The 27,377-nt window shown below is 42.0% G+C and overlaps 1 protein-coding gene across 2 annotated transcripts in view; it reads right to left on the bottom strand.

Moving 5' to 3' along the window:
- RORB (RAR related orphan receptor B) overlaps positions 1 to 27,377 on the bottom strand; it is a 193,236-nt gene that overhangs the window by 21,005 nt on the left and 144,854 nt on the right. For both annotated transcript variants that reach the window (XM_019463598.2, XM_019463597.2), the window contains exons 4-6: positions 22,112 to 22,513; positions 2,301 to 2,422; positions 766 to 898 (exon numbers count right to left, since the gene is read on the bottom strand). In XM_019463598.2, coding sequence (XP_019319143.1) covers positions 766 to 898; positions 2,301 to 2,422; positions 22,112 to 22,513 — 657 coding nt within the window. The remainder of the gene's footprint in view (positions 1 to 765; positions 899 to 2,300; positions 2,423 to 22,111; positions 22,514 to 27,377) is intronic.

Here is a 27,377-nt window from a genome sequence, read left to right as displayed (position 1 = left end):
TGGAAATAATACTGGTGTCACGAGACTAAATGAGCTGTCATGGGCAAACATTAACATACGCAGGTGCGTTATCACAGACACACGTATACACGTTATGCTTAGTACTCTGGCCCAGGTCCATGAGGGTTAACAAACACCATGGTGGCTCTTATTTTCTACTTTCAAAGGTGGGGGTCAGGGAGAGAAAATTTGTTTCCTGTCTGGGTAATACCATCTGCGAGGTCAGTCACGTGCGGAATTTCTTGAGCTCCTTCCTAAGTGTGCGTGTGTCACAGAGCATGTGTTGGAAGAAGGGGAGGGAAGGATTAGAGCTCAGGGAGTTTCTCCGGGTCTATACTGGCTGCAGGCTAGCCTCATTAAAATGATTGGAGATGACCACAGAGGCAGAGCTCTGCTAGCCTGGATTCCGCGCCCCCCCCCCACCCCAACAGAAGGCAAGTAGTGCATTTTAGAGCCAGCTCAGCAATTCAGCCACCTTGACACGCTAATTACTTGCACTGCCTGTCAAGCTGGGTATCTCAACCTCCGCAATTAATAGCTCCACTTTCAATAAGCAAAATTGTGTTTGACTTCAAAGGGGAACTGAATGAGTATCAGGGCATTTTTATTACTGAGAGTTTCCTTTGGGAGTTGGCTGACAGTGTGGGTGGTAAAAATGAACTACATACTGGAAGGAAGATTTTTCTACAGCCAACACTGAGCAAAGGGTTGACCACATCCCGGGCTACAACAGGTGCCCCACCCATGAATCTTCTCCTCGCTTACCTGACTTCAGAAGTAGAATCTGATCATTTTGACAGAGCTCCATGAAGCCCGTTATCCGCTTTGCAAACTCTACCACATACTGGATGGCGTGAGTGATCTGGATGGCGCATTGCTGCCATAGTGCTTCCCTGGACTTCAAGAGACGAGACACACAACGTACATGGAACAAAAGCAACGTGGAGAGTCAATGAAACATTCAGGGTTTCCCTCCTGGAGCTCACCCGTCACTTGGGGCCCAAGGTGGGACTCTACCCCATTCCTTCCAAAGAGGAAGACAGTATTTTCGAACAGACTGTTTTGCCCTGTTTGAGCCTTGCTACGGCACAAATGTCAATGTACTGAGACCGAAATAATGGAAACACTGCAATAATATGTAAAGATAGATATGTACAGTTTCTTTACTCTCTTTCTCCTCCTTCTGCTCACCTAAACAAACTCAGGCTCTTAGTCCGTTTTGTGAAAACAAACTTTTGCACTGAGGACGAGTGATTTCGTTCCCAGGCTTCTGTACGGTCACTTTTATGTGTGCCTGGCAGACACTAAATCTGTAAGATTTTTACGTTGTGTTCTTTTCCCAGAACTTAAGGAGGTTGCTTTTTTGGTATAAAAAGAATTTCACGGGAAAAGACCTCAAATCAAATCACTCTCTTAAGTAATATAGAATCTCAGAAATGTATTTTGATCCTGGGGTTATTTTCTTTGGAACTGGAAACATAAATCCAAGTGTATTAATTCTGCTTTTTATTGAGCATAACAATACCTATGCTTTTGTTTCCTTATTTACATAAAAGGGGTAAGATATGATTGTTCCCGTGGAGAAAAATCAGTATTTTGTAATCATATGTTCAGATATAGACACATTTATATATTTTATTTAAAATAAAATGATAATACCAGTCATTTACTAATAGATCTTGTAATTGTGGCTATCAACCCCACAGGAAAGTAACGTGAATATATAACAGCAGCAAATTCCTTCCCTTAAAAACTCCTCTAATGGACAAAGTAGCAATCAAAAGAATAATGGTAATAATAATGAGGTGAGTTGTCTTTTTTTTTCCCTTTGGCCTTTTTAAACATGTAGGGCAGAGAAACATTAAAGGTGCTTTATTGCATATCTTTGTAGTATAGATTTACAACTATTATTACTGCTATAGTTTCTCAATCGTTTCTCTTCCTTGCCTGGCCCCAGGAAGCCACCGTGAAAAGGTTCTAAAGTCATCTGATGTGGGCACAGTCTCCCTGGTCACTTAAATAGGGCAGTGGTTTGTTGTTTTTTTTTTTTTTTTTTAATTGGGGCGGTTTTGCCTTCCAGGGAACATTTGGAGACACCTGATTGTGACAACTGTGTGTGTGAGGGGGTTGCTACTGGCATCTAGCGGGTAGAGACGAGGGATGATGCTGACCATCCTACAGCGTGCGGGACAAGTCCCTACACAAAGGCTTATCCAGCCCCAAATGTCGATAACGCTGAGTGAGAAAGCCGGAAATAGAGACATCACAGGGAGAAACATTGTCATAGTTTCCCAGAGTACCTTGCTCTGATAGGCTTTAATTTCCTCGTAGGTGTGGGTCTGCCACGCCAGCTGGTGCAGCTCCTCTGTGGTGTACTGACACGTCTCCAGGTGGGACTTAATGATGTTCTGTGCAATTCGATCTGTGGGAAAGAATGTCAGTTTGAGGGCTCGTGAATACATTCTCGCTCTGCGAAGAAACAAGCGCTTCACGTTTACCACCGGAATACCTTTGGAGACACGTCAGTTGTACTCGACTGTCTTTAACACTACTTACTCTCTATCTAACAATCTCCAAACTGTTGTCCTTTTTTTTTTCTCCCAATTTTCACTCTTTTAATCAAAATTTACTGCCTTTACTTCCCCCTTTTGGTCACAAATCTGAGGGCTCATGAGTTGTAGAGTGTTCAAATAATTATTTTAAAAATAAATACAAACGACCACGTTTCCTACTCTGTGGCCTAAAATTCCACTAACAGTCTTGACATGTATGGTCCAAAGACTTTAAAATATCTTTAGAATCACTAGAACTTTTCTTTAAAAAGGTTAAAAAGAGAAAATGATTACATTCACGAAAAAGCAGGAACAAACACAGTCGAGTCTTTGGGGGCTGTTTACCTCAAATGAGTTGTATTTGGTATTAAACTTTCAATACTGAACATTCTGGATTTGGAGGTATGGAAATTGAGCAACAGAACCAGACACGGCAGATTTCTCAAAAATCTGCAGCGAGTTCCCTGAAGTTAGATACAGCTGTGAGGAGGTTCCCTCAAAATCCCCCCAGCTCTTTGAAGAAGGCGACATCTTGGGAAACCAAAGGACACAGGGATTCTGTCTGGGGGGGCCTGAGCAGAAAGGAAGATGACCACATTGTCCGCCTGATAACTGTTCTTGGCTAATAGAGAAATAGATTTTTTCTAGTGTTACAGGTCATGCCATTTCAAATGCAATTTCTGTTCTTTCTAAATAGCCATATTTCACTTCTCCAGGATAACTCTCAAAGCAGTGCTTGTAAGTACCTTCCTTTTACCTCGCTAAGCTTCTGGTATATGTGGTATGAAATATATTGAGCTTTGGTGATCTAGAGAATAAAAAAATGGAAGCTTGCACCTCTAGTGAACTTTCCAAAAAAAAAAAAAAAATCTTGTAGAGCGCACTGCCTGGCATATTACAAACACTGAATAAATGGTACCCATAATTATCATTATTAGGACATTCTGTAGAATTTGTCATCAGGGAAGCAATGCGATGACTCCAATTGGCACAAAACAGAGGTATTTAATTTTGGAGTCAGTGCTACTGAAGGAAGCCATTTCAATGTTTACTAGAGTTTCTCAATCAGAACCGTCAAGTGCTAGATGTAGGAGATGCTACAAAATGCTAACTTAGGATTATAGTCATGCTCTATTGGGTTCCTCATTTAGCATTTCTAGACTTTCATTGCTTATCATATTCTAAAATCCTTTCTTTAAAAAATCCTATTTGCAAATTTTATTGAACATCCTCCCATGTTGTTAAAAAAAAGGGGCAGGAATTACTTTATACATCATATTAAAATAGATGTCATGGTTCATCATTTTTCAATTTCACTTGGGCAGTCTAATTACTTAGAAGCTAAAAAAAAACATATCTATTTCTCAGTCAGTATGTAATGAAAACATAAGATTTCTATGGCTTTCTAGTTTTCAAACCTTTATCTTCTTGGTGTAGTCTGTTTTCATCTTCAAAGATGTGCTGATTTGTCAGTAATTTACAGGCTTCGGGGTTTATAAGCAAAACTACAGCTGCCACTCAAAACTGCATTATGAAAAACTCTTCATCTGTTCCTTTATGGCATCTCCTGGGAACTACTGGCCAAGGTTTAAAAATTCTCTAGCCTTCTGCCACGAAAGCTTGGGGGTGTAGGGCATAAGGAGGAAGGAGTGGGCATAATAAATACATGGACAGGTTAAGGTAAAATTGGAAGTTGAATCCACACACAGGCTTTAGGACTCAGCTCAGATGTCCATTACTGGTGAAGGTTTCCCTCCTCCTCTGGCCCTTTGGTAGAGGGGTCGGCGGCTGTTACACTTGATTCTACCTCCAGAGCTCTTATTCCGCTCAGACTTGCACTGTGGTTATTTGTTTGGGTCTGTTTGTTTCTTACCCTTCGAGGTTGTGTGAATTCTTCAAGAGCTGGACTGTAGAGCCCAGCACAAGTGTCTTCATTTACTCGTTCAACAAATATTTTTTGAAAGGCTATTATGAACCAGGTTATAAAGTATAGATTTTTTTAAAAAAAGGATGTTGTCTCTTTTTTTTAAAAGGATCTTACAATATCATGTATCATATCATATCATCATATCATATCATATCATATCATATTGTATCATCATATCGTATCATATCATATCATGATATAATAAATGCCCTTGAGTTATTGTGGGAGCTCAAATAAGAATGTATCTAACTCAGTCTGGAGGAGGCTGGAATATAACCACAGAGAAGATGCCTGTTGATCTGGGTCTGAGGAGGGGTTTGTCACATGGAGAAGAGATAGGTATACCTCAGGTAGAGGGAGCGACATTACAAAGGTACAGATAGAAAGCTAGTTAGGAGCTAGATAATTTCTCACATTACATTTCATGTCCTTACAGTCCTCACCTTTTACAACCAATTTCCCTCTTACTGAGGGAATGAGGGAGTGACTTTAGATCCATTTTTATAGAGCTAGCAAGTGGTGTTTTGAAATCCGGTTGTCTTTTCCGGCAAGAACACTATCGTGCTTGTGGCACAGAGTGCGTGGAGAGATGGGGAGAAATGAGACCAGGCAAGGAAATTGTCACTAGAGATCCGACAGCTGAGTAAGGCACGCCGAGGAATCTGGATTTTAACTTTAGGCAACGGGGAGCTAGCAGAAGCTGTGAAGCAGGAGAACGACACAGTCAGTTTTTTGTCTTACAAAGGTGACCTTGGCCATGGCAGAAAGATGAGGTGGCATTAGGGAGTACGTGAGATCAATCAGGGTTGGTGACCATTCAAGCAAGATACGAGGAGGTTCTGGATTCAAGACAGTTCTGAAATATTATGTACAGGACCAGAAGATGTGGCTGAGAGGGGGTGGAGAGAACATTAAATACAGAAGGTGCTCAACCAATGTTGAGTTAATAAAGGTAATATTGAAAATGTCCATCTATCCATCCACCCATCCATCCACCCCCCCTCCCGCCCACCCACTCTTCCATTTTCTGCTTTATTTCACAAGGATTTTAGAAAGCTTATACTGATCCTTTGTTCAAAAATCTTTTTTTATTTTTTAATTTATTTTGAGAGAGAGAGAGAGAGTGTGCATGCAAGCAGGGGTGGGACAGAGAGAGAGAGAGGGAGAAAGAGAATCCCAAGCAGGCTCTGTACTGTATTACGTAACTTGCTCTGTACTGTCACCGTGAGATCTTTTTTTTAAAATTTTTTATAATGTTTATTTATTTTTGAGAGAGAGACAGAGTGTGAGTGGGGGAGGAACAGAGAGAGAGAGGGAGACACAGAATCCGAAGCAGGCTCTAGGCTCTGAGCTGTCAGCACAGAGTCCGATGCGGGGCTCGAAATCACGAACCGTGAGATCACGACCTGAGTTGAAGTCGGACGCTTATCGACTGAACCACCCAGGTGCCCCTCGAACCGTGACATCTTAAAGCCTAAGCACGCACGATGGCTTTGAGGTCAAACATCGAACGTGCGCTATTATTTCCCATGCCCTTGTGGAGAGAAATAGAAGGCAAATCTCTGTTTGACATAAGATTTATAACTATCAGCGACAGTAAAGACACAGTAGTGGCAGCTGCAGGACAGCCCTTCCCCACTTTGTTCCATGGGTCTGCCATGCAGAGGCAAGCCACATGCAAAACCTGACGGCCCTCTCAAGGCTCAGGTCAATAAAACACAGGGTAAAGCTAGACTTGGTCCCACGGGAGCAGGGCCCGAGGGCACGTTCTGTCGATGAGAAAGATGCATGGCCATTAGAGGAGATGGTCTGCCTGGACTGAGAGTCTGCGGTTGTGAAAAGGGGAGAAGGATTTAAGAGGAAGGGGACAAAGGGAGAGACAAAGAACACAGTATACAAAGTTCCTGCTAGAAGCCAAAGGAACTTTCAAGAGTCCTTGCCTGGAAAAACAGAAAAGGTAATAGTAAACGCAGTCCTCTCCAGGGACCGACCACATGAGAAGCCCAGACAAAGAGACTGAGGTAAAAGAGTAGAGGACAGAGAATCTTTCTGGGCAATCGCACACCCTTCATCCGTTTCCCGGACTTGGATTGCAGTTGCTTGTTAGGGCCCAGTTCTCGTCGGATTCTTTAACCAGCTTGGGCCCTGGATGGCACATGTTAAAGACAGAGCCCGCCCGCACGGTGCTGGGATGAGGGGTTCGACAGCAGTATGGCCTAGGTGACTGGCAAAGGGGAAAGTTTCCCGCCCTAAGAAGCAATGTCCATGAACTCTACCCTCTGCTCTTCCTGATATCAGGGATGAGGCTAGATATTTCTAAAGTGGATAGGAACACGCAGCTACATTTTCTCAGAAGTTAAGATTGTATATGTGTTCCGTACATGTTCAGTGAGATAGTGGTTTGTCTCGCTCACTAAGAGTACGCAAGCTGCTTTGCTAGTTTATAAAACGATGTCAAGGAATGAGAAAAAAACAATTTTATATGCTCAGTCACTTCTTTTCGATCCTGGTGAGGTGAAAGGCAAACATAGATGCTGGCAAGGGAAAACTGGGTGTGTAATTACAGGTTAATATCAAGTCTATGATCCTTATTTTCTGTTTATAAATTGTATGAAAAAATGGCTTGCTCTCACTTTCTCTCTACCCCTGCCACCGCCCCCCCCCCCCCAATAAAATGGCTGTTTGTTTTTAGACTTTGACCCTGCTACTTTTCTTGAAGGAAGGCTTGTTGGCACACAAGACTTATAAGCGACTAATAGAGTTGGTAACTTCACATATTAAGTAATTTTCTTTATGAGATAGAAATAACAACATCTGAGTCAAGTGTAGGAGTCATCCTAGAAATCTTTAAAATAACTGTTATAGGGAAATGTTTATGGCACAGATTTTGGTACACGTATCTCCAAACTCACTGAGTTGTATGTTTAATAATAGGAACAGATTTTTGTATGCCAATTGTCCCCCAATAAAGAGAAAGTAACTGATATAAAAAAATAAAATAAAAAAGAAAGTAACTGATATAAGCAAATTACCATCGTTGATGAAAAAATTCTAAAAAATATATTTTTAAAATTGTCACACTTCTCTGGAACTCTTAGGGGTAATCTTAAATCCACTTACGATGTGGGCGATATGAAGAGAAAAATTAAAATTTTGCAGAGAAAGCTGGAATAAAATTGACGGTAATTCTCAGTGGTGTGTGCAAAAATTACAGAACCCTGGGGCTGGAGCTAACCTCTTTCTTCCATTTCCAAATGGACTGTATCTAAATAATTCCAGAAGTGAGTTGGCTCCCTAGTCTCTGTGCACACCTCTCCCCCATCCACATCAATCTTCATCATGATCTGTTGAATACATCAAAAAAGTAGGAAGGAAGTCTTTCCTTAAAGCATTTAGAGATGGTTGAGATGCATATGATAAAGTTCACAAAGGTAAAGGGAGTTTTAAAGATCAATCATAACATTGGAGCTCTTGGGTGGCTCAGTCCATTAAGCATCTGACTTCGGCTCAGGTCATGATCTCGAGTCCGTGAGTTTGAGCCCCAAGTCTGGCTCTGTGATGACAGCTCAGAGCCTGGAGCCTGCTTCAGGTAAACAAAATTAAAACATTAAAAAAAAAAAAGAAAGGGGTGCCTGGGTGCCTCAGTCGGTTAAGCGTCTGACTTCGGCTCGGGTCATGATCTCACAGTTCACAAGTTTGAGCTCTATGTCGGGCTCTGTGCGGATCGCTCAGAGCCTGCTTCAGATTCTGTGTCTCCCTCTCTCTGTCTGCCCCTCTCCCACTTGCATGTGTGCTCGCTCTCTCTCTCTCAAAAATAAAATAAACATTAAAAATTTTTAAAAAGCTCAATCATAACACAATGCCAAAAATAATATTTGGAAGTAACCCTTAAAGAAATACATGAAAAATAGTTTTTCATATGTACTGCTCCGCACAGCAAAGCAGTTTGGAAACAAGTCGTCCAAATTAATTAATTCTCTGCAGAAAAAAAGGCTACGTGTGTCTATTTCAGTGAGAAATACATAAACTGACAAGCAAGGTGACAATTTCTTGTTTATAACTCTGATGCTATAAAATGAGGACCAGCTTGCAGCTTTTAAAATAGCAAGTGACCTTCTGCAACTCTGATTTCAACCACTCAGCGGGTTTTTTTCCACCAAAGGGGCTTATTTTAGCCCTCACTAGACATTTCAGCAAACGGTGCTCTCCAAAGGCTGCAGCATCTCTGACACGGATTACACAGGTGGTTTCATTAGAATCCCACATCCTGGGAGCGGGGAAAGTTGAGTATATCTTTAAAAACTGCTGCTTTCAGTGTTATTACCAAGAGCGCCGTGGCCCAACTGTACCAAGGCGAGAAAGCTGAGACTCCACGCTATATATAGGACTAGAGGGGGTTGCATCTGAACTTCCTAATTCTTTCTCCTCCCCCTCCTTTTTTTTTTTTTTTTTTTCATGAGAAAGCACGGCTTCTTCTTGGTGAACTATACCCTCTATTCATTTTCCTCCACAAGAGATTTCTTTTAAACTTGGAAGTATCCTCCCTAAAATACTGTATCTCAGCCTCCATCAAAATGATTAATGAATTTTTAATTTATCACTTGCCTTAAGGATCTAGAGAACCACTCAATTCTCTGTTTCGTTTGTACTACTAGTGTGAAAGTGGAATTCTTAGGGGATTTACTTTGAATGAATGCCAGGATATCTCTGCGGACTTGCTCAAGGCGAGTTTTAAGTGCCTGTGTTAGGTTTTTGGGATATCACGGTTCCTCAGAATCCACGCTCCGAGGCAGTGACTATAATATATTAGAACAACTGGTTGAAAAGTGAAACATTTAACCCAGTGTGCATTTTGCTTTTTGACCACAGACCGCTGGTTTTGTACATTTTCTGTCATTAAATAGAACAAGTGTACTGGTTAGGATGCACTAGGAGACAGTGTCAGAGAGGACAGTGTCAATTTTAAGACCTTTCTGGTTTTTCTCATCTCTACTTAGTGATTATTGTTTTTCTAGCATAAACAGAATTGTGCTGTCAGCATAAAAACATCAACAACCTTTAAGCTTAATTAAAACAGCCACCTATCAGTGACGCATAGCCTCGACAGGAAAGTAGTATATTTTTAGCATTTAAGTTTCTCAAATTCTTTTAAGAAGGAGCTGGGGCATAAATAACCCACAGTCCCTTTGTTGGCTCACTTTCACCGTCTAACCACCATTACTCCCTCACCAGTGAATTAAGACAGCTTCTGGTCTCCTTTATACAGATTCTATTGCCAATTATGTTATCAAAAACTGGCATAACAGATTTGTACTTCATGTGGACTGAAACCAAAATGTGCGTAGAGTTCTTCAGAAAAAAATACGTTAACAAAATAAGAGACGATGTCCTTAACTATAAAAAATGATGAAAAGGTGATCCACACATTTCAACAAAATAGGAACACAGAGAAAAACAATGAAAAAATCAGATAAGTAACAGTAATATCTGAGCAAAGACTGAATGAATGGGTGGTTAATAAAATGGCTAATATTTTCTCAAATTTCGGGAGGCTCAGGTAAGAGCATTTTAATAGAAGGAAAGGAAGCACAATGTAAAGCATAAAGAAAAACTGAAAGAATCTATCCAGCATTTGTGTTAAAGCCAAATGAAAAAAGCGTCACAAGCAGCAAAAGAAATGAACCATCAAGGGGTGGCTTTCTTAATAATTTAATAATGGAAAGCTGTTTGGAATCGCCAAGTGTTTTGTTTTATTGCGATGGTATATGTCTAACTTGGGGCGAAATTATAGTTTCTTTTCTTCAAACTAGCTAATAAAATTGAGAAGGAGTCTATTATGAAAACATTACATTTCAAAGTTAACTTTCACAGTGAAAGATCTCCTTCAAAGAACAATCAGAAAACATCAACTTACTTCAATGTCCTAGAGTTGATGAGTTCTAAGGGAGCTATCTTGTAAAACAGCAGAAGCCAATATGGACCCCTTTAGACTTCTCCTTTGTGCCCTTTGGGACGTCACTTAATATCTTAGAGTCTTAGTGTCTTTGGGTTTGATTTTCTATCTACAGAAGGATTTAGCAGCAGAGACATCTTCTAAGGGCTGTGTGAAGCATGGCGACTTGAGTCTGAGGGGCTATGTAGGAATTTCTCTTTGTTTTGATTCATAAGGGGAAGTCTTTCAGACTTACAGACAGTGAGGGTACAGCTCACAGTCTGAAAAGCATTTGAAGAGTCTCAGATAGAACAAACAAGAACAAGGTAAGTCAGAGCCCATTAAAATCCTTCCCTGCTCTCTTGAAAAAAACTGCACCTCCATACCCTACCCAAAGGACAATTAGTGGGTCACAAATGATGAAAACCTAATTATGAAAACTGCTCAGGGCCATCATTAGGATTGACTTTTTCTATTTGGATTTTGTTGGCATACGGATTGACCGTTAGGTAATTAATTTTAAAGTTTATTTATTTATTTTTGAGAGAGAGAGAATCCCAAGCAGGCTCCACACTGTCAGCACGGAGCCCAACGCAAGCCTCCAACTCGCTAACTGTGAGATCATGACCTGAGCCAAAACCAAATCAAGAATTGGATGCTTGGCGGGGGGGCACCTGGGTGGCTCAGTCGGTTAAGCGTCTGACTTCAGCTCAGGTCATGATCTCACGGTCCGTGAGTTCGAGCCCCGCCTTGGGCTCTGTGCTGTCAGTTCAGAGCCTGGAGCTTGCTTCGGCCCCCACTCACAATCTGTCTCTCTCTATCAAAAAAATGAATAAATGTTAAAAAATAAAAAATAAAAAATCTAAGAGTTGGATGCTTGGGGCGTGTGGGTGGCTCAGTCGGTTAAGCATCCAACTTCGGCTCAGGTCATGATCAAACTCAGGTTTGTGAGTTTGAGCCCCGCGTTTGGGCTCTGTGCTGACAGCTCAGAGCCTGGAGCCTGCTTTGGATTCTGTGTCTCCCTCTCTCTCTGCCCCTCCCCTCCTCGCACTCTCTCTCTCTCTCTCTCTCTCAAAATAAATAAATAAATATTAGAAAAAAAAAAAAGAGTTGGACGCTTAACTGACTGAGTCACCCAGGTGCCCTGGATTGACCGTCAATTTCCTCCTCCTCCCCTTTAGTCAATATACTTCTGACCTTAAGGAAAAACTAATTCAGAGGAAATCTTTGGAGGTAACTTTTACATTTTCAAACATTTAATCTAAAATTTTAAAAGTAACTTGATTACTTAAATAAGGCCTTTAATTGACTAGTGTTTTAAAATAAGTTTTGTCTAAGTCATCTAGCACCAAATCGTCCTACGACAAACCTGTCTGAAAACCACAGAGCAGTTCCACAATGAGTCTTACAAATGTGACTCAAATTTAAAGAGCAAAATTTTTTCTCCTCAGCGTTGAAGGCATTTTGTCACAGGAAAAAGTTTATATCCTAAAATAAAAGCAAAGCAATAATAAAGTAAAACAAACAAACAAAAAGTCTTTCCAGCTTGGAACACTTCCAACAGATCTCCCCACATTTGTGAACATCACAGAGGTAAATCCTGTACCTGTTGAGCAGGAGAGCCTCCGAAGTTGGTTGTATCTTCTGCCAACAAAACCCAAGTGCATTCACCTCCAGTCACCTGGCCATGAAATGCCATGTCTGTGTTCCATGGCCCATGTGGAACACGTGGTTAACCTTAACCAGTTCTTCCCCAATAGGTGCTTGAGACTATGGTGAAAGTGGTACATATCCACTCCAGTCAGTGGAAAAGCAACTCAGGGCTCTCACCAAGAGCCAGTGTCAAAGCTCTCAATGACCTGAGACGCTCTTCTGACGTGGGGGCTATTTCAGAGGCTACCTTATAAACATAAACATTTCCTCCCTCCACAAGCCATAGGCAGAATCTCTCTCTCCTTTCCTCTTCCTTACTGTGGAATATTTCATATCTACTATGGCTTTTGAAATTGAGTATATAAAGTAGAATTGGTTTTCTGGCAGCTTCTCAATATTTATTTATTGATTGATTAATTGGCTGGTGGATTTTAGAGTTTTCTTACGATGTTCTGAATTCTGAATCAAAAATTAATCCCAAACTCGTATCTCTAGGAAAAGTCCACTGAGGAAGATCAATTTTGCGCATTTTTGTAAAAAAAAAATTTAACGTTTGTTTATTTTTGAGAGACAGAGAGACACAGAGTGTGAGCAGGGGAGGGGCGGAGAGAGAGGGAGACACAGAATCTGAGGCAGGCTCCAGGCTCTGAGCTGTCAGCACAGAGCCTGACGTGGGGCTCGAACCCACCAACTGTGAGATCATGACCTGAGCTGAAGTCGGACGCTTGACCGAGTGAGCCACCCGGGCGCCTCAATTTTGCACATTTTCAACTGAAATTCGAAAAGGTGAGTTGGAATAATTTCCTCACATAGTGAATGCTAGCACATTAGGAAAGCTGTATTAGTGGGGGTACAAGCATGTAGGGACTAATATGCATTCATGTACAAATACTTGAATTGCATGTATGTCTTTGTATTGCTTATAATGTCAGCCATATTTATATTTGTTTATAGAGCCTTGCTGGTCACAAAGTACTTTTGTATCCATTATGCCATTTACTCCAGTTGTGGAGAATTCCTGCACTCAGCATGATACTAAAGTGGGTGCAACATATCAGTGGGTGATTTTAGATCATCTTTGTGAGGTTATTGAAGAAAATCTAGAAGGATATGGATTTGAATGACCCTAGAAAAGAACTATAGTTCCCTGATCCTAGGACACTCTAGAATAATGCATGGCTACGGACTGGTCAATACAATAGTGTGACCACGGTAGAGATCCCAGAAATGTGACAAATGGAGTTGATTAGCCCAGTCCCCATACTCAGGAAATTTCTTTTAAGATAGAAAGCAGGATTCCAGAAATAGCAGCCTCTCCTGCAGGTGGCAAAGAACAAAGGGGTGTTAAAATTTCAGAGGAATCGAGTAAGACCTGACCAAGGTGATCTGGGTAGGTCTGGGAGGTGAGGACAGGTGGATTTACCTTGAAGCTATGTCTGTACAGCATTTCATCCTTTATATTGAATGTACATAAACTTGGGGCATTTGGAGATTGGTTGCCACCTTCTTTTTCAGCTGCCTCTGGTTATCCTTGATGCTCATTTTAATCTGGTTTCTTGTTTTTGTTTTGTTTTGTTTTTTCAGGAGCAGGGATGGAGAGAAGACGCTGGTACATAGTTCTGGTTTGACTGTGGTTATTAACTGCGTCACGGACAGGGTCATCCCACCCCCTAAGGTCTTCCTCCCTGTGAAGGAGGCAGGGCTGGCCATGGTCTCAGGCTAGGGTTTGAGCTTCTCTCAGGACAGTCTAGTTGCCAGCAAACCCCCCTCTCCACCACCCTACCCTTCTCTTTGAGAAGTGGCTGTAACAAAGGGAATGTCTATACATAGGATCAAAGCTCCCACCACAAGGGGGGAGAGTCATAGTTTTTCAAAGTCATTATATGCAATCCACCTGATTTTTCAGATGAAGAGACGGAGCCTCAGAAAGCTGAACCAAGTTTGAACAAAGTCTCATGGCGAGCATGTAGAGTAAGGACTCTCAATTTCAATGTGGTCCCTAAAGTACCTGCAAAGGGCCTGTGGTTGGGGAAGGGAGCAAGAGGTATTAGAGAACAGTGGAAGCTCACAAGATGTCTTCTCCAAAAGCAAGACAGGAAAAACAAACAACACTGCATTTTCCTTTTCCCCTATTGCTCGAATCATTTTTCTCATTTAGTCTATTTTTATCCATTTCAATGACTAAGCAGACAGTTGTTCTGGAACCGCGTGCCTACCTGTCTTTGCTACCAGTGCCATGAGAGGGACGAGGGAAATATGTAGCTAGAGTTAAATTCTATTCCCTGTACCATAGCTGAACGAGTAGTTAAATATGCATAGAGAAATGTATATTTATTAAATATACATGTGAATATGCATAGATAGATTTAAGCAGTTATAGAAGATTGATCTGTAGAAGCGTGTGTCATTAAAGGTGCTGCCTTAAGACCATAGCACCTGCTTCGTGTTAATAAGTAACAATTAAAACAGCAATCTTGATAGAATCCCCCAAATAAAACACACTAGCGATATCCACTCTGTCTCTGTGTAGACTTCATAGAATAAAGTGGTAGTGGAAGGGACTGGATCACTTTCATTCTCCTCTCTTTTTGTACTCTCCTCTATTAATACTCGGCATCTGGAACAGGTAACTTTTTTCAAAAAAGAGGTTTACGTCTAGTTTTGATGCTTAAAATTTCAGGCTCCATAAATAGAACACACAAGAAAGATGAAACTAAATCTACATTTAAGATTATATAGGCGAGACCAAGGAGTTCATATTTCTTTGCCTTTATCTGGAGAGAAAATTACTAAATACGACAGCCAACTCAGGTAATGTGTGTAAAAGGCAGTTTATCCCCTTAGCCTCACAGCTACCTTGATGGATTTCCCCTACTGTTTTTAAAAGCATATTTGCAGGGCACCTGGGTGGCTTGGTCTGTTAAACATCCGACTCTTAGTTTCAGCTCAGGTCATGATCTCAAGGTTTGTGAGTTCGAGCCCCACATGGGTCTGTCAGCACAGAGCCTGCTTGGGATTCTCTCTCTCCCTGTCCCTCTCTCTCCCTTTCCCTCTCCCTCTGTCCCTCCCTTACTCACTTGCTCTCTTTCTCTCTCAAAATAAATAAATAAACTTACCCACAAACGTATGGCGACCTAATCTTTGACAAAGCAGGAAAGAATATTCAATGGGGTAAAGACAGTCTCTTCAGCAAGTGGTGCTGGGAAAACTGGACAGCGACATGCAGAAGAATGAACCTGGACCACTTTCTTATACCATACACAAAAATAAACTCAAAATGGATGAAAGACCTAAATGTAAGACAGGAAGCCATCAAAATCCTCGAGGAGAAAGCAGGCAAAAACTCTTTGATCTTGGCTGCAGCAACTTCTTACTCAACATGTCTCCGGAGGCAAGGGAAACAAAAGCAAAGATGAGCTATTGGGACCTCATCAAAATAAAAATCTTCTGCACAGCGAAGGAAACAATCAGCAAAACTAAAAGGCAACCGACGGAATGGGAGAAGATATTTGCAAATGACATGACAGATGTTAGTATCCAAAATCTATAAAGAACTTATCAAACTCAACACCCAAAAAACAAATAATCCAGTGAAGAAACGGGCAAAAGACACGAATAGACACTTCTCCAAAGTAGACATCCAGATGGCCAACCGACACATGAAAAAATACTGAACACCACTCATCATCAGGGAAATACAACACAAAGCCACAATGAGATACCACCTCACACCTGTCAGAATGGCTAACATGAACAACTCAGGCAACAGCAGGTGTTGGTGAGGATGAGGAGAAAGAGGAACACTTTTGCACTGCTGGTGGGAATGCACACTGGTGCAGCAGCCACTCTGGAAAACAGTATGGAGGTTCCTCAAAAAATCAGACATAGAACTACCCTATGACCCAGCAATTGCAATACTAGGTATTTATCCAAGGGATACGGGTATGCTGTTTTGAAGGGGCACATGCACCCCAATGTTCAAAGCAGCACTATCAACAATAGCCAAAGTAGGGAAAGAGCCCACATGTCCATCGATGGATGAATGGATTAGAAGGTGTGGTATATATATATATACAATGGAGTATCGATAATCAAAAAGAATGAAATCTTGCCATTTGCAACTACGTGGATGGAACTGGAGGGTATTATGCTGAGTGCATTTAGTCAGAGAAAGACAAATATCATATGACTTCCCTCATATGAGGACTTTAAGATACAAAACAGATGAACATAAGGGAAGGGAAGCAAAAATAATACAAACACAGGGAGGGGAGGGACAAAACATAAGAGATATGGAGAACATAAGAGATATGGAGAACAAAAGAGATATGGAGAACAAACGGAGGGTTAGTGGAGGGGTTGTGGGAGGGGGGATGGGCTAAATGGGTAAGGGGCACTGAGGAACCTACTTCTGAAATCATTGTTGCACCATATACTAACTAATTTGGATGTAAATTAAAACAAACAAACAAATCAACAAACTTAAAAAAATTAAAAAGAAATGAAAGCATTTGTTTGGTTATTTGGACTATCTTGTTGTCTAGCACCTCACAGATACATTATCAATCATCTTTTTTTTTTTTAAATTTTTTAACGTTTATTTATTTTTGAGACAGAGAGAGACACAGCATGAATGGGGGAGGGGCAGAGAGAGAGGGAGACACAGAATCGGAAGCAGGCTCCAGGCTCTGAGCCATCAGCCCAGAGCCTGACGCGGGGCTCCAACTCGCAGACCGCAAGATCGTGACCTGAGCTGAAGTCGGACGCTTAACCGACTGAGCCACCCAGGCTCCCCTTATCAATCATCTTTGAACTTAAATGGGCTTTTGTTAAGAGTATTAGTCCTTCGGAATCCCCCAGCCCATCTGAGAGCAACGGCAGGGAGGGCATACAAGAGTCTCCCCTTTCTTCTTTGCTTGCTTGCTGGGTACCCCTTCCCCAGCATCCCCTCCCTACCACCAACCACTGCAAAATTTTACCCCAAAAGATAGAACACATCCTCATGCCAGCTTGCAGTGAAATTCCAGCTAAACCCAGTTAATACTCCTGCCTAAATATTCATTTGCAGCTTACTTTTGTCCCTGCCTTATTTTTTTTTTTTTTTTTTTTTTTTTTTTTATTTTAGAGAGAGAGAGAGAACATGAGCAGGAGAGAAGGGCAGAGGGAGAGAGAGAGAATCTTTTCAACGTTTTTTATTTATTTTGGGGACAGAGAGAGACAGAGCATGAACGGGGGAGGGGCAGAGAGAGAGGGAGACACAGAATCGGAAACAGGCTCCAGGCTCCGAGCCATCAGCCCAGAGCCTGACGCGGGGCTCAAACTCACGGACCGCGAGATCATGACCTGGCTGAAGTCGGACGCTTAACCGACTGCGCCACCCAGGCGCCCCTGTCCCTGCCTTATTTCATCGCTTTTCCTCCGATGGGATTTTGAGAAACCCAAGGATATGATTCTTGACATGTTTCATATTTTTGTTTGTTTATCCACATTTTGTTTTGTCTTACCAAGACCATGGGAAGAAGCCATCTCTGATAAGAGATATGGCTCGGGGCAAGCCATACCCCCCTCTTCCTCACCTCCAGGAGGGTTTGTGGTAACATCATGCCCAGGACTTACAGTAAAGGACACACTGAATTGCAATGATTTTTCTTCATGTCCACGTCGTAGCTGGTGAGGGCAGGAGCCACGGTCTGCTGGTTGTGAGTGCCTGGCACATTTCAAAAATATGTTTTTGAAAGAACGCCTGGCAGTCTGAGGTAGTAACCTACGTTGGAATTTAAGCTTTACCACTTAACTCACTCTGTTCGAGGAAAATCCCCTAATTTCTTCATCTGCACAATGGAATGGTTTCGTCACTACCCACTTGAAGGCATTACTATGAGGTTCAAAATGGCTAACATGCATTTTCTACACTTCTCTCCTTACATTGAGTCTTAGGTCCTTAACCCAAGAAGTCTGTAGTTTCTTTGGTACATTTTTAGAAAGACAAGTTTGGATTTTCTGGGGGATATTCCTGACTCTGATGATATTCCTTAAGCTTATTTTTTGGGATCTGCGTGCTTTTGCTTATACACTTGTTTGATGCTTTTTATAAAATATTTATTTATTTATTTTGAGAGAGAGAGAGTGGGGGAGGGAAAGAGAGAGAAGGAGAGAGAGAATCCCAAGCAGGCTCTACACCATCAGTCTAGATCCCGACGTGGGGCTCAATCTCACCAAATGTGAGATCTCGACCTGAGCCAAAATCAAGAGTCCGATGCTTAACCAACTGAGCCACCCAGGCACCCCTGTTTGATGGTTCATAAACATGTATTTTTATTAAACAATTCCAAGGTGTAAGGCCATATTCTACATGAACTAGTCCGGTTTTACAGCTGTTTTTATGATAATTCAGTATCAGAATAGTGTCCTGCTTGTACACAGTTCACTGTTCCTTCAGAAACCGGAAGAAGCAGACCAGGGCTTCTAACAGCCAGGCACGATGTTCAGAAATCCCGTAGCGCCCTTACAGCCTTCAATTCACCCAGTCAAAAATGTGGCTAAAATCAGACTGTCTCTTTTGTCTGCATAGGGTTTGTTCTGTGATAGCTTGTCACCAGCTAGATTAGTATAGATGCTCATTAATCAAGTCAGGTCAGGGGAATCTGAGTGGCTCAGTCGGTTAAGCGTCTGACTTCAGCTCGGGTCATGATCTTACAGGTCACGGGTTCGAGCCTCTCATTAGGCTCTGTGCTGACAGCTCAGAGCCTGGAGCCTGCTTTAGATTCCGTGTCTCTCTCTCTTTGCCCCTCCCCCACTTGAGAATCTCTCTGTGTCTCTCTCAAAATGAAAATCAACATAAAAAAAATCAAGTCAGGTCAGAAGGTCAGCTTTCCCACTCTGAGAGCTCCTTTGCAGCACCTAGAAGAGCAACAGGCAGGCAACAAACACCAAGCATGTTTTGCTATGGGAATGCCAACTAACTTGCGAGGGGCTCCCTTTGTCTGGTGGGAGGACATATAATATGATGGTCCAAAGAATCGCATTTGATGTTACTCAGACCTGAGCTCGTATGTTTATTATGCTTTTTTTTTTTAAAAGTTTTGTAACTTCTGAGCCTTTTTTTCATCTGTAAAATGGACATAAACATACTTCCATAATAGGCATAATACAATTGTTATGAAAATTAAATATAGGACGTTGCTCAGCACAATGTAGGTGCTCAATAAAAGGTAATTATATTGTCTGTAACAGCTGGTAATGTTATTAATTATCGTGAGATGAATAAAATTGCAATACCATTTCTATTATAATAAGGCGAATGCTTGATTGGTACTGTCCTAAGAACTTAGGAATATTAACTCACTTCATCAACACACACTGGTGGGACTACTATTGTTCCAGGTTTACAACTGAGACTCAAAGAGGCCATTAGGTAACTTGCTCACGGGAAAGGGCACACCCGGTTTTGAACTCAGGCAAAATTCAGCCCTAGAATCATACCACCACCCCACACTACTGATGCCTTTCTGGCCAGCGATGCTGTTGCGGACTTAATGTTTTCGTGAAATGAGTGGCAGTTTTCTGGATGGTGCAGGAAAGAACAGTATATCCCATTACTGCCGCTTGTCAAAGGTACCTACTTTTGATACCCATGGCAGGAGTTTATGTCCACTAGATGGCGTTGTTGTGTTAACGAAACGAGAACCAAGTGAACACTTTGGCTTAGGAGCCTGCTAAATTTGAGACCAGCCACGACGATCTAATTCCATGCCTGAGAGTCTGATGGAAGAAACCTCCAAACTTTACAGCATATCCAGAGAACTCTAAAGACTAGTGGCATCGAGAACTACTTAGGAAAAATATATGCTAGCTTTTTTCTGAGCATCGAAGTTTGTAGAAAATCTGGAGGCGTTTTGAAACCATGTAGTCCAAATGCATCAGTTCATAAATAAATAGACTGAGGGCCAGAGAGGAAGTGTTACTTGGAGAACGGTACCCAGACTTGATGGCTTTGGCTGTAGTTCTCTTTCCCTAATACTTCCAACTGATTCTAAATCACAGAGAAACTGCTTTCTGAATTCTTGGAAGACTTTCTAAGTCTCCGTACGGGGCAGAAGGCTGCCCAACGATGACGAGTTTTTGCCTCATTATGTTTTATACAGATGTTCAAAATCAGTAGCAGACTCAGACACTTAGATATTAAGGAAAAAATGGAACCTATTTCTTTTTCTTTTTAACATGTCTCTTGGAAATTGAGTGAGCCCACCTTAAAAGACTGTCCCTATTGGTTGACAGTGCAGTTCGTGGGTATTAAACCCAGAGCGGGTAACAGGGTAATAGATAAGCAAAAGGACTCTGGAATCAGACTGTCCTGGTGGACCCGAAGGACCCTGGGAAGGTCATGAGACATCTCTAAGCCTCTGTGTCCACATCTGTAAAATGGGAATCCTGCTTTTACTTATAAGGTGTTTGTAAAAATTAAATGTGTGCGAAGTGCCTGTGACGTCATTAAAAAACAAGGTTAAAGGGAGCAATAATAATGAATAATGAATTTTTGTTGCGATAGCGGATGCTCCGTTTTCTGTGTCTCTCAGTTGTGAATGTCTTTACAGGGGCTTTGTCAATCACCTCTTCAGTCACGGTCACGCGCTAAATTGCTGAACGAGAGAAATAACGTTTCAGGTTGTATAACTGTGTAACATCACTTCTTCCTCACCCAGATGGCAGAAGTAGCCAAGGATACATATGGCATGTGCTTCATTATGTGTTCACGTCAACTTTATTTAAAACACTCGTAGGCTCCGGGCTCCTACTCACAGTTTAGACAGAGAAGGTGACTGGCATCCAAATAATAACAGCTAAGAGCAATTGAACACTTGCCGAGTGTCCAACATCCCTCTGCTTTGCGAGTATGAACTCATTTAATTCTTACTTACAACCGTGTGATCTAGGAACTAACACTTTTCTCTTTTTAAAGAGGAGGAAGCCGGGATCCAGCAACTCATCCCAGCTGAAAGAAGCCAGAGTCAGCATTGGAACTCAGGTGGCCTGGGTCTTAAGGACTCTGCTCGGCCAGGATGAGGTCAGGATGAGAGGGGGAGGTTGCTCCAAGGTTCCTGAGACCGAGCTTGCTCCCCAACCCCCAGCCCCCAAATACCACAATGAAGCCTGATAGAGACCTGCAGCCTCGGTACCCAGGAGGCTCATGTGTTAAACCATCAATATTTTTATGGCAGTTAGTTGATGAGCTCAACTGGTTAAACATTTAATAGACTCCTGAGCTTAACAGGGTAAAACAAAGTCGTAACAGGTCGGGAGAGGGCATTCCTAGGGACAGGGCACTCTTGAGGACCACGCCTTAAGGGATCAAAGCTCACTGCAGCCAAAGGAGGGTCAGGTTGCTGAAGCAATCATGCCATCGTGCCTGTGACTAGCCCCGTTCGCTGTAACTCATTTGTTGCTCGTATGTTCCGTGACGTTCCAGACTACCCTCTTTTCACAGCCAGTGATTCAGACTCTATTCCCATGTAGAATTCATGAATTCAGATTTACAAGAGGCTTAACCATCTTTCTGGTCTACCCCTCTGCCTTTGAAAAGAAGCCAACTGAGGTCCCATTTGCTTACGGTTTGTCCCAAGTTATCTTAGAGCAAGAACCAGAGACCTGCTCATTCGGTTATCACATACCGGTTCTACATCCCTTCCCTATATTATTTTAAATAGTATCATCACTCAGAATTCTTGCTGAAATTCCCGTGTTTATGCCAAATTGAGCCCAAATTCAACAGATAGGTTCTGTTCTTTACGGATAGCGTCTTTCCGTTTTCAATTCCTTCTCTCCTCCTTTGCTTGACATAAACTTTTATGGGGCTGGAGTACAATGCCATTTATTACAACACACTTTTTAAATCAGACAGTCTTATTATTATCATTTTTTTTTTTCCTTAGAAGCCACGAATGCAAGTCATTGACTCTAGACCTGAGAAAATGCCCAGCCTAAACAAGACCATGGCAGCTTCAAAGCGCGATTGCCGACAGCGAGGTGGGGGAGGAGACCGCCACTTACCGATTTCAGTCATCGTTATCCCGGGTGCTAGCTGCCCGTTGTTGAAAGAGCTATAGGTAAACAAGTTGGGTACGGAGGTGAGGTCATAGATAGGTTCTTGCTTTATCTGTTTGATTCCAGTCATGTCAAGTCCTGACTGATCAGGGGACGGCTGGCCGGAATCCACGCTGTAATAGCCCTCGGACTTGGGCAGGTCGATGACGTGTCCGTTGGCGTAGGCGCCGCCGGCCTCGTTGCTCAGGTTGCCCAGGCCGTTGCTGATGCTGCCGCTGTAGACCCTGGCGAGGGCTTCCGCCTCCCCGCTCTGCTGCTGCCGCTGCTCCTGCAGCCGCTGCTGGTGCTTCTGCACCTCGGCGTACAGGCTGTCCCTCTGCTTCTTGGACATCCTCCCGAACTTCACAGCTGCGTTGGAGAGACAAGCAGAAGAGGGCACTTGGGGTTATCATTCCCGATCCATCCGAGGGGGGTCACGGACGGTTGTCCCCTCAGCTTCCAGCGCACAAAATCCCAGCACCATAGTGGAAGGCCCCATGCGTTCGCACCCCACATTTGGTGAAAGGCTATGTTCAGGGGTGTTGTGCTGGTGTATGAGCAGAGCGAGAGCTAACCATGAGCTAGGAAGGAATGCCAGGACTTAAGTTTATTTCTGATGGCCATGAAGTTAGAAGGCATATTTCCTGGTTCTTTCTTACGTGGGGGGGGGGGGGGGGGGGGGGATCCACAAACCAAAAACTACAAATGGTACCTGCTGTTAAAAATGTCAACCAACATTCAATATTAGCTTCCCCTACTAAGCATTAGGGTTCCTAGATTGTTGGGTAGGGCCCTATTATTTCACGATTTTCATTTTTTTAAATCTCTGGACATGCCTCACTTTTTTATTATAAATGTTTAGTTATTTATTTTTGAGTGAGAGAAAGAGAGAGGGAAACACAAGCGGGGGAGGAACAGAGAGAGAGGGAGACACAGAATCCGAAGCAGGCTCCAGGCTCTGAGCTGTCGGCACAGAGCCCGATGTGGGGCTCGAACTCACGAACTGAGAGATCGTGACCTGAGCCGAAGTTGGACGCTTAACCGACTGAGCCACCCAGGCACCCCCTCACTATTTTCTACACAGCATGTTGGGTAAGACCAACGCTGTGGGGCAGGGTGATAAATGCAATTTTAAGTAAGTATTTGTCTTCAGCTGGCTTTTGGGATCCAATTCAAAGAATATTTGGAAAACAGCAATCTTGTTAAGTCCAATACTCAGCAAAGAAGCCCACAGTTACCCCTCCTTTCTTTTTCTACCAGCCCCAAGTTTTATATTGCCCTTCTCTTCTGGCAAAATCCTTAACCATCGTGAGGAAAAAGGAGGAAAAGTCTGTAAGAGGTCACAGAGTAATCTGAGGATGCTTTGATCTGAATTCATTGTTTCTTAACTGGTAGAGTTTGACCTCCTGATTTGTTACGGATATTGACATTTTCCCTCACAAACTGTCAACTCCCAGTTTAGGCTGTGAATATTTTAAGTGAGAGGCCACCTTGTCTGCATCATCAAACACTATGTCCTGCAGTTCATGTTAACGGTGGGGACTACGGCAAACTTGGAGGCTCCTCTCGGAGTTTCTATTTTCTTTTCTTTCGTGACAGTGTTCTCATCACCTGTTGGTATTTGGAAGCCCAGGGAATGTAGAAAGAAGTGGAGGGTAGGAACAGGTCCAGTTCCTGGATTCAGTTAGTCGGGTTCGTGAGAATGATTTCTGAAAATAACTACATGGTGAAGTGCTTAAGGACTCTCCGGCACAGAGGGCCCACAGAAGAGATTCCTACTGTGGAAGAGCCACCCCCCTCCCCGCTGGCCATGTTCCATCAGTGCTCGTCTTCTCCTTCTGTTGGCTACAGAGTTATCAAATTTTATCTGAGCATCGGCTGTTCAGAATGGAGACCACATTTCCCAGCCTCCCTCACCGCCAGGTGCAGCTATGAGATTAAGTTCTGGATAAGAGGAGGTAAATAGAAATGCTGCATTTACTTCTCAGTGTTGGGGCTCACTGTTTTCTTCTTTCCTGCCTGCTGGATTGTGGATATGAGGACTGGATTTGTAGCAGCCCAAACTTCCTGTTTTTCCTTAATCCTCAGTAAAAAAAAAAAAAAAAAAAAAAAATGTTCAGGCATTCTGACGCTGCCTAAATAGAAAAACAAAGGGGTGATTTATCCAGTAAGTTTTCTGAATGAAGACAATTCATCTGTTTAATTCAGACCAAACTCCCCTTTCTACCTCTGCTGTCATTTTAATAGCGTCTCGAATCATTTAGATCATTGTGTTTAACTTTGTTGGTAGAGATACTATCTTTATTAGGTTCTGTTTCTCAGAGACACATGGATTTGCTTATTAATTGCGGTGATATTTCCAGTTTGTCCATGGGGCAAATCCTAAAGTAAATTTTAGGGAAAGCATTCCTTTGTATCTTTATATTATAACTTTACAAATATTATATATATTATGTAATACAATACTTTTTAAATAAATAAATTTATAAATAAATAAATATAAATTCTCTGGGGAAAAAACTTTTTATATCAGAAAAAAATAAATGATGATAACTTTTGATTCAGGAAGGACCCCCCCACCCCACCCCCAGCAAGATATGAATGCGACATTCTTCTTTATTTGCTAACCTGTCTTTTGCATTCAGGTAGGTTCAGAACAGCAATTTGTTACAGAACTCCTGAGGATGATACAAAATTTCTATCTATTGGTAGATTAAGATTTTGGTGGAAGTAGATTACTTTCTGAGTTACTTTAGTAGAAGAGCTTTTGCATTTGTTTGTTTAAAATCTATTAGAGAGCAAAGACTGAGAAGAGGAGGCTCTTCTATCATGGAGACATAAACGCAGTGCCTCCTTTTAAAACCCTTTCCATTTAAACCTTGCTTTAGATTTCCATGCACTCTATAGTTAGGTGAAATATACTTGTGGTAGATTGATTTCATTAATGACCCTGATTCCTCTTACCTATTTCTATGCCCTTCCTGGTGTAAATATGTAAAGCCCTTTCATTCCAAGCAGGCACCCTGCCTCACCACTTGCCTCAGGGCCATGTTGATGAGGGAGCTTAAGGCAAGCTGACAGGCGACACCCCCCACCCCCACCCCTACCCCCAGGTGGGATATGTGTGATATTCCTCAGGCACTCCTGGCTGCCCAAGAACAAAGGAAAGGGGGAAAAAATGATAGAGATCATAGTCCTGAAGGACCTAAAAGTCTCCATCACCCCTCCAGAGTGATTGTGGGAAATAAAGGCTGAAGGAAATGGCAGATAGAGCTCTATTTCTTTATGGCCTGCAGCGCATTGATAAATACTTGAGGCAGGCAGAGTAAAACGTTTCTCCAGGAACTAACTCCTTACTGTCTTCATGTTAATGCTTTGCTAGAGGGAAAACAACTTTAGCTTGACAACAGCTCAGCCTCCAGTACCCTGTGAGTCTTTAGCATACGAAAATCTCTCTGGAAACTTCCCCTGGACTTTACCTCCCCCAACCCCACAGTATATAACCAGTCTCTCCTGGTTCCTTGGCAGCTCTTCCTGCCCACGGGTCCTGTCCCCATGCTTCAATAAAATCACTTTTTTTGCACCAACAGACATCTTCAAGAATTCTTTCTTGGTTGTCGGCTCTGGACCCCATGAGCCCCACTGTCACCCCCCAAAAACCTCATCAATGTGACCTGCTTTGGGCCAGTGAGATACTGACATATGTGATACAAACAGAAGCTACAAAAGTTCTTAGGTGACTGAATCTCTCACCACAAAAAGGATGTGCCTGCACTAGCTTGCTAGACGATAAGATCTTTGCAGAGAAGGCCATCTACCCTCAGCAGAGGCACAGACTGACCTCTAGCTGGCAGCTGATGAATGAGCGAACCCAGTTAAGACTCTACATTTAATAATTTTAGGCCCAGAAATCTGCTGTTGACCGTAGATCTTATAATCCAAGCAAACAATGTCAAATCAGTAGGCTGTCAAGACCTCTGTCCTGGTAAACATCTGAAAACCCAATGGTGAATAGTGATGCCTTTTCCAAGGTATTGACTTATCAGGTCACTGAGCAAACTGAAATATTTTCAGAGACGACCTAAAGCTCCGCTACATTTTGGAACTAACAGACTTCATTCTAAATAAAGAACTTTGCTGGCAATTACTCTAATATTATTTTAGAATAGATTTTTCCATTCATGTCAGAAACAGTGATGTCCTAGTGGTTTTGTGCCCCTTTCCTATCATAAAAGTAATGACATATTTGGGGAAAACAGTTACGGTACATGGAACAAATAAATCTACCCAACTTTCCTGACATGTATAGAATCCCTTTGTCACTATCTGTGCAAACATTTGTTGTATTCATAGGGGTATTTTTAACAAAGGCTGTATTACTGTTCTATTTTCAAGGATTAGCATTCTTCTTACCACTACCCATTAATCAGAATGGCACATGTTTTAAGTGTCTGCCCCTCTCAGACTTGAATCATTCTGTTAATGATTTTCACTTGAGTATAGAGGCAGCCTCTTGTTAAACTGCTAGCTCTCAAAGAAACTTGCACGATTCTGTATACATTGCAAGGCCTTATAAATATTCAGTGATGGTGGTATTTACTCATGATATGCTCTTATCACTCACTCTGATCTCATACTAGCAAAGAACAATTTTATGCAAAGTATCGGGGATCTTTTCATTTTTATTTGGATTGTGGCATTCTAAGTGGAATGGAAGTTTTTGGAGTAACTGTAAAACAAAGTCATTGCTTCTTTGAAGATTTCTGCTTACCAACACACGACAACTAGATATATGCTGTTGGTTTCAAGAGAGCCCAATTGTAGAACTATCATCTGTGACTTTCTGTAGTCATTTTGGAAATTATTTTATCTCACAATCTTCTGGCTGTAAAGTTCACCATGCTCATATCTTGTTGCTTACCAAGTAAACTGGTCTTAATTTAACTTTTTTCAGTTTCAAGGATGTGCCTTTTTTTTTATAGTGCTCCAAGCTTTGTAGAAAAGATCAGATTCAATCTACCCAACCTTATTCCTAATTTCAAAATATTCTCTCACATCCCTCTCCTTTTCCAATAGAACTTCCTGTGATGATCGAATGTCATCTATGCTTTCCAAAATGGTAGCCACAGGCACATGGGGCTATTGAGCGCTTGAAATACAGCTAGTGTGACCGAAGAAGTGAATTTTAAGTTGTATTTAATTCTAATTAATTTAAATTTAAATAGTGACATGT

This window comes from Panthera pardus, unplaced genomic scaffold (assembly GCF_024362965.1).
Source record: "Panthera pardus isolate Hobbes unplaced genomic scaffold, ASM2436296v1 HiC_scaffold_20, whole genome shotgun sequence".
Classification (NCBI taxonomy): domain Eukaryota; kingdom Metazoa; phylum Chordata; class Mammalia; order Carnivora; family Felidae; genus Panthera; species Panthera pardus.
Note: the sequence above shows the minus strand (reverse complement) of the source record. Positions and strands in the feature narration are given on the sequence as shown.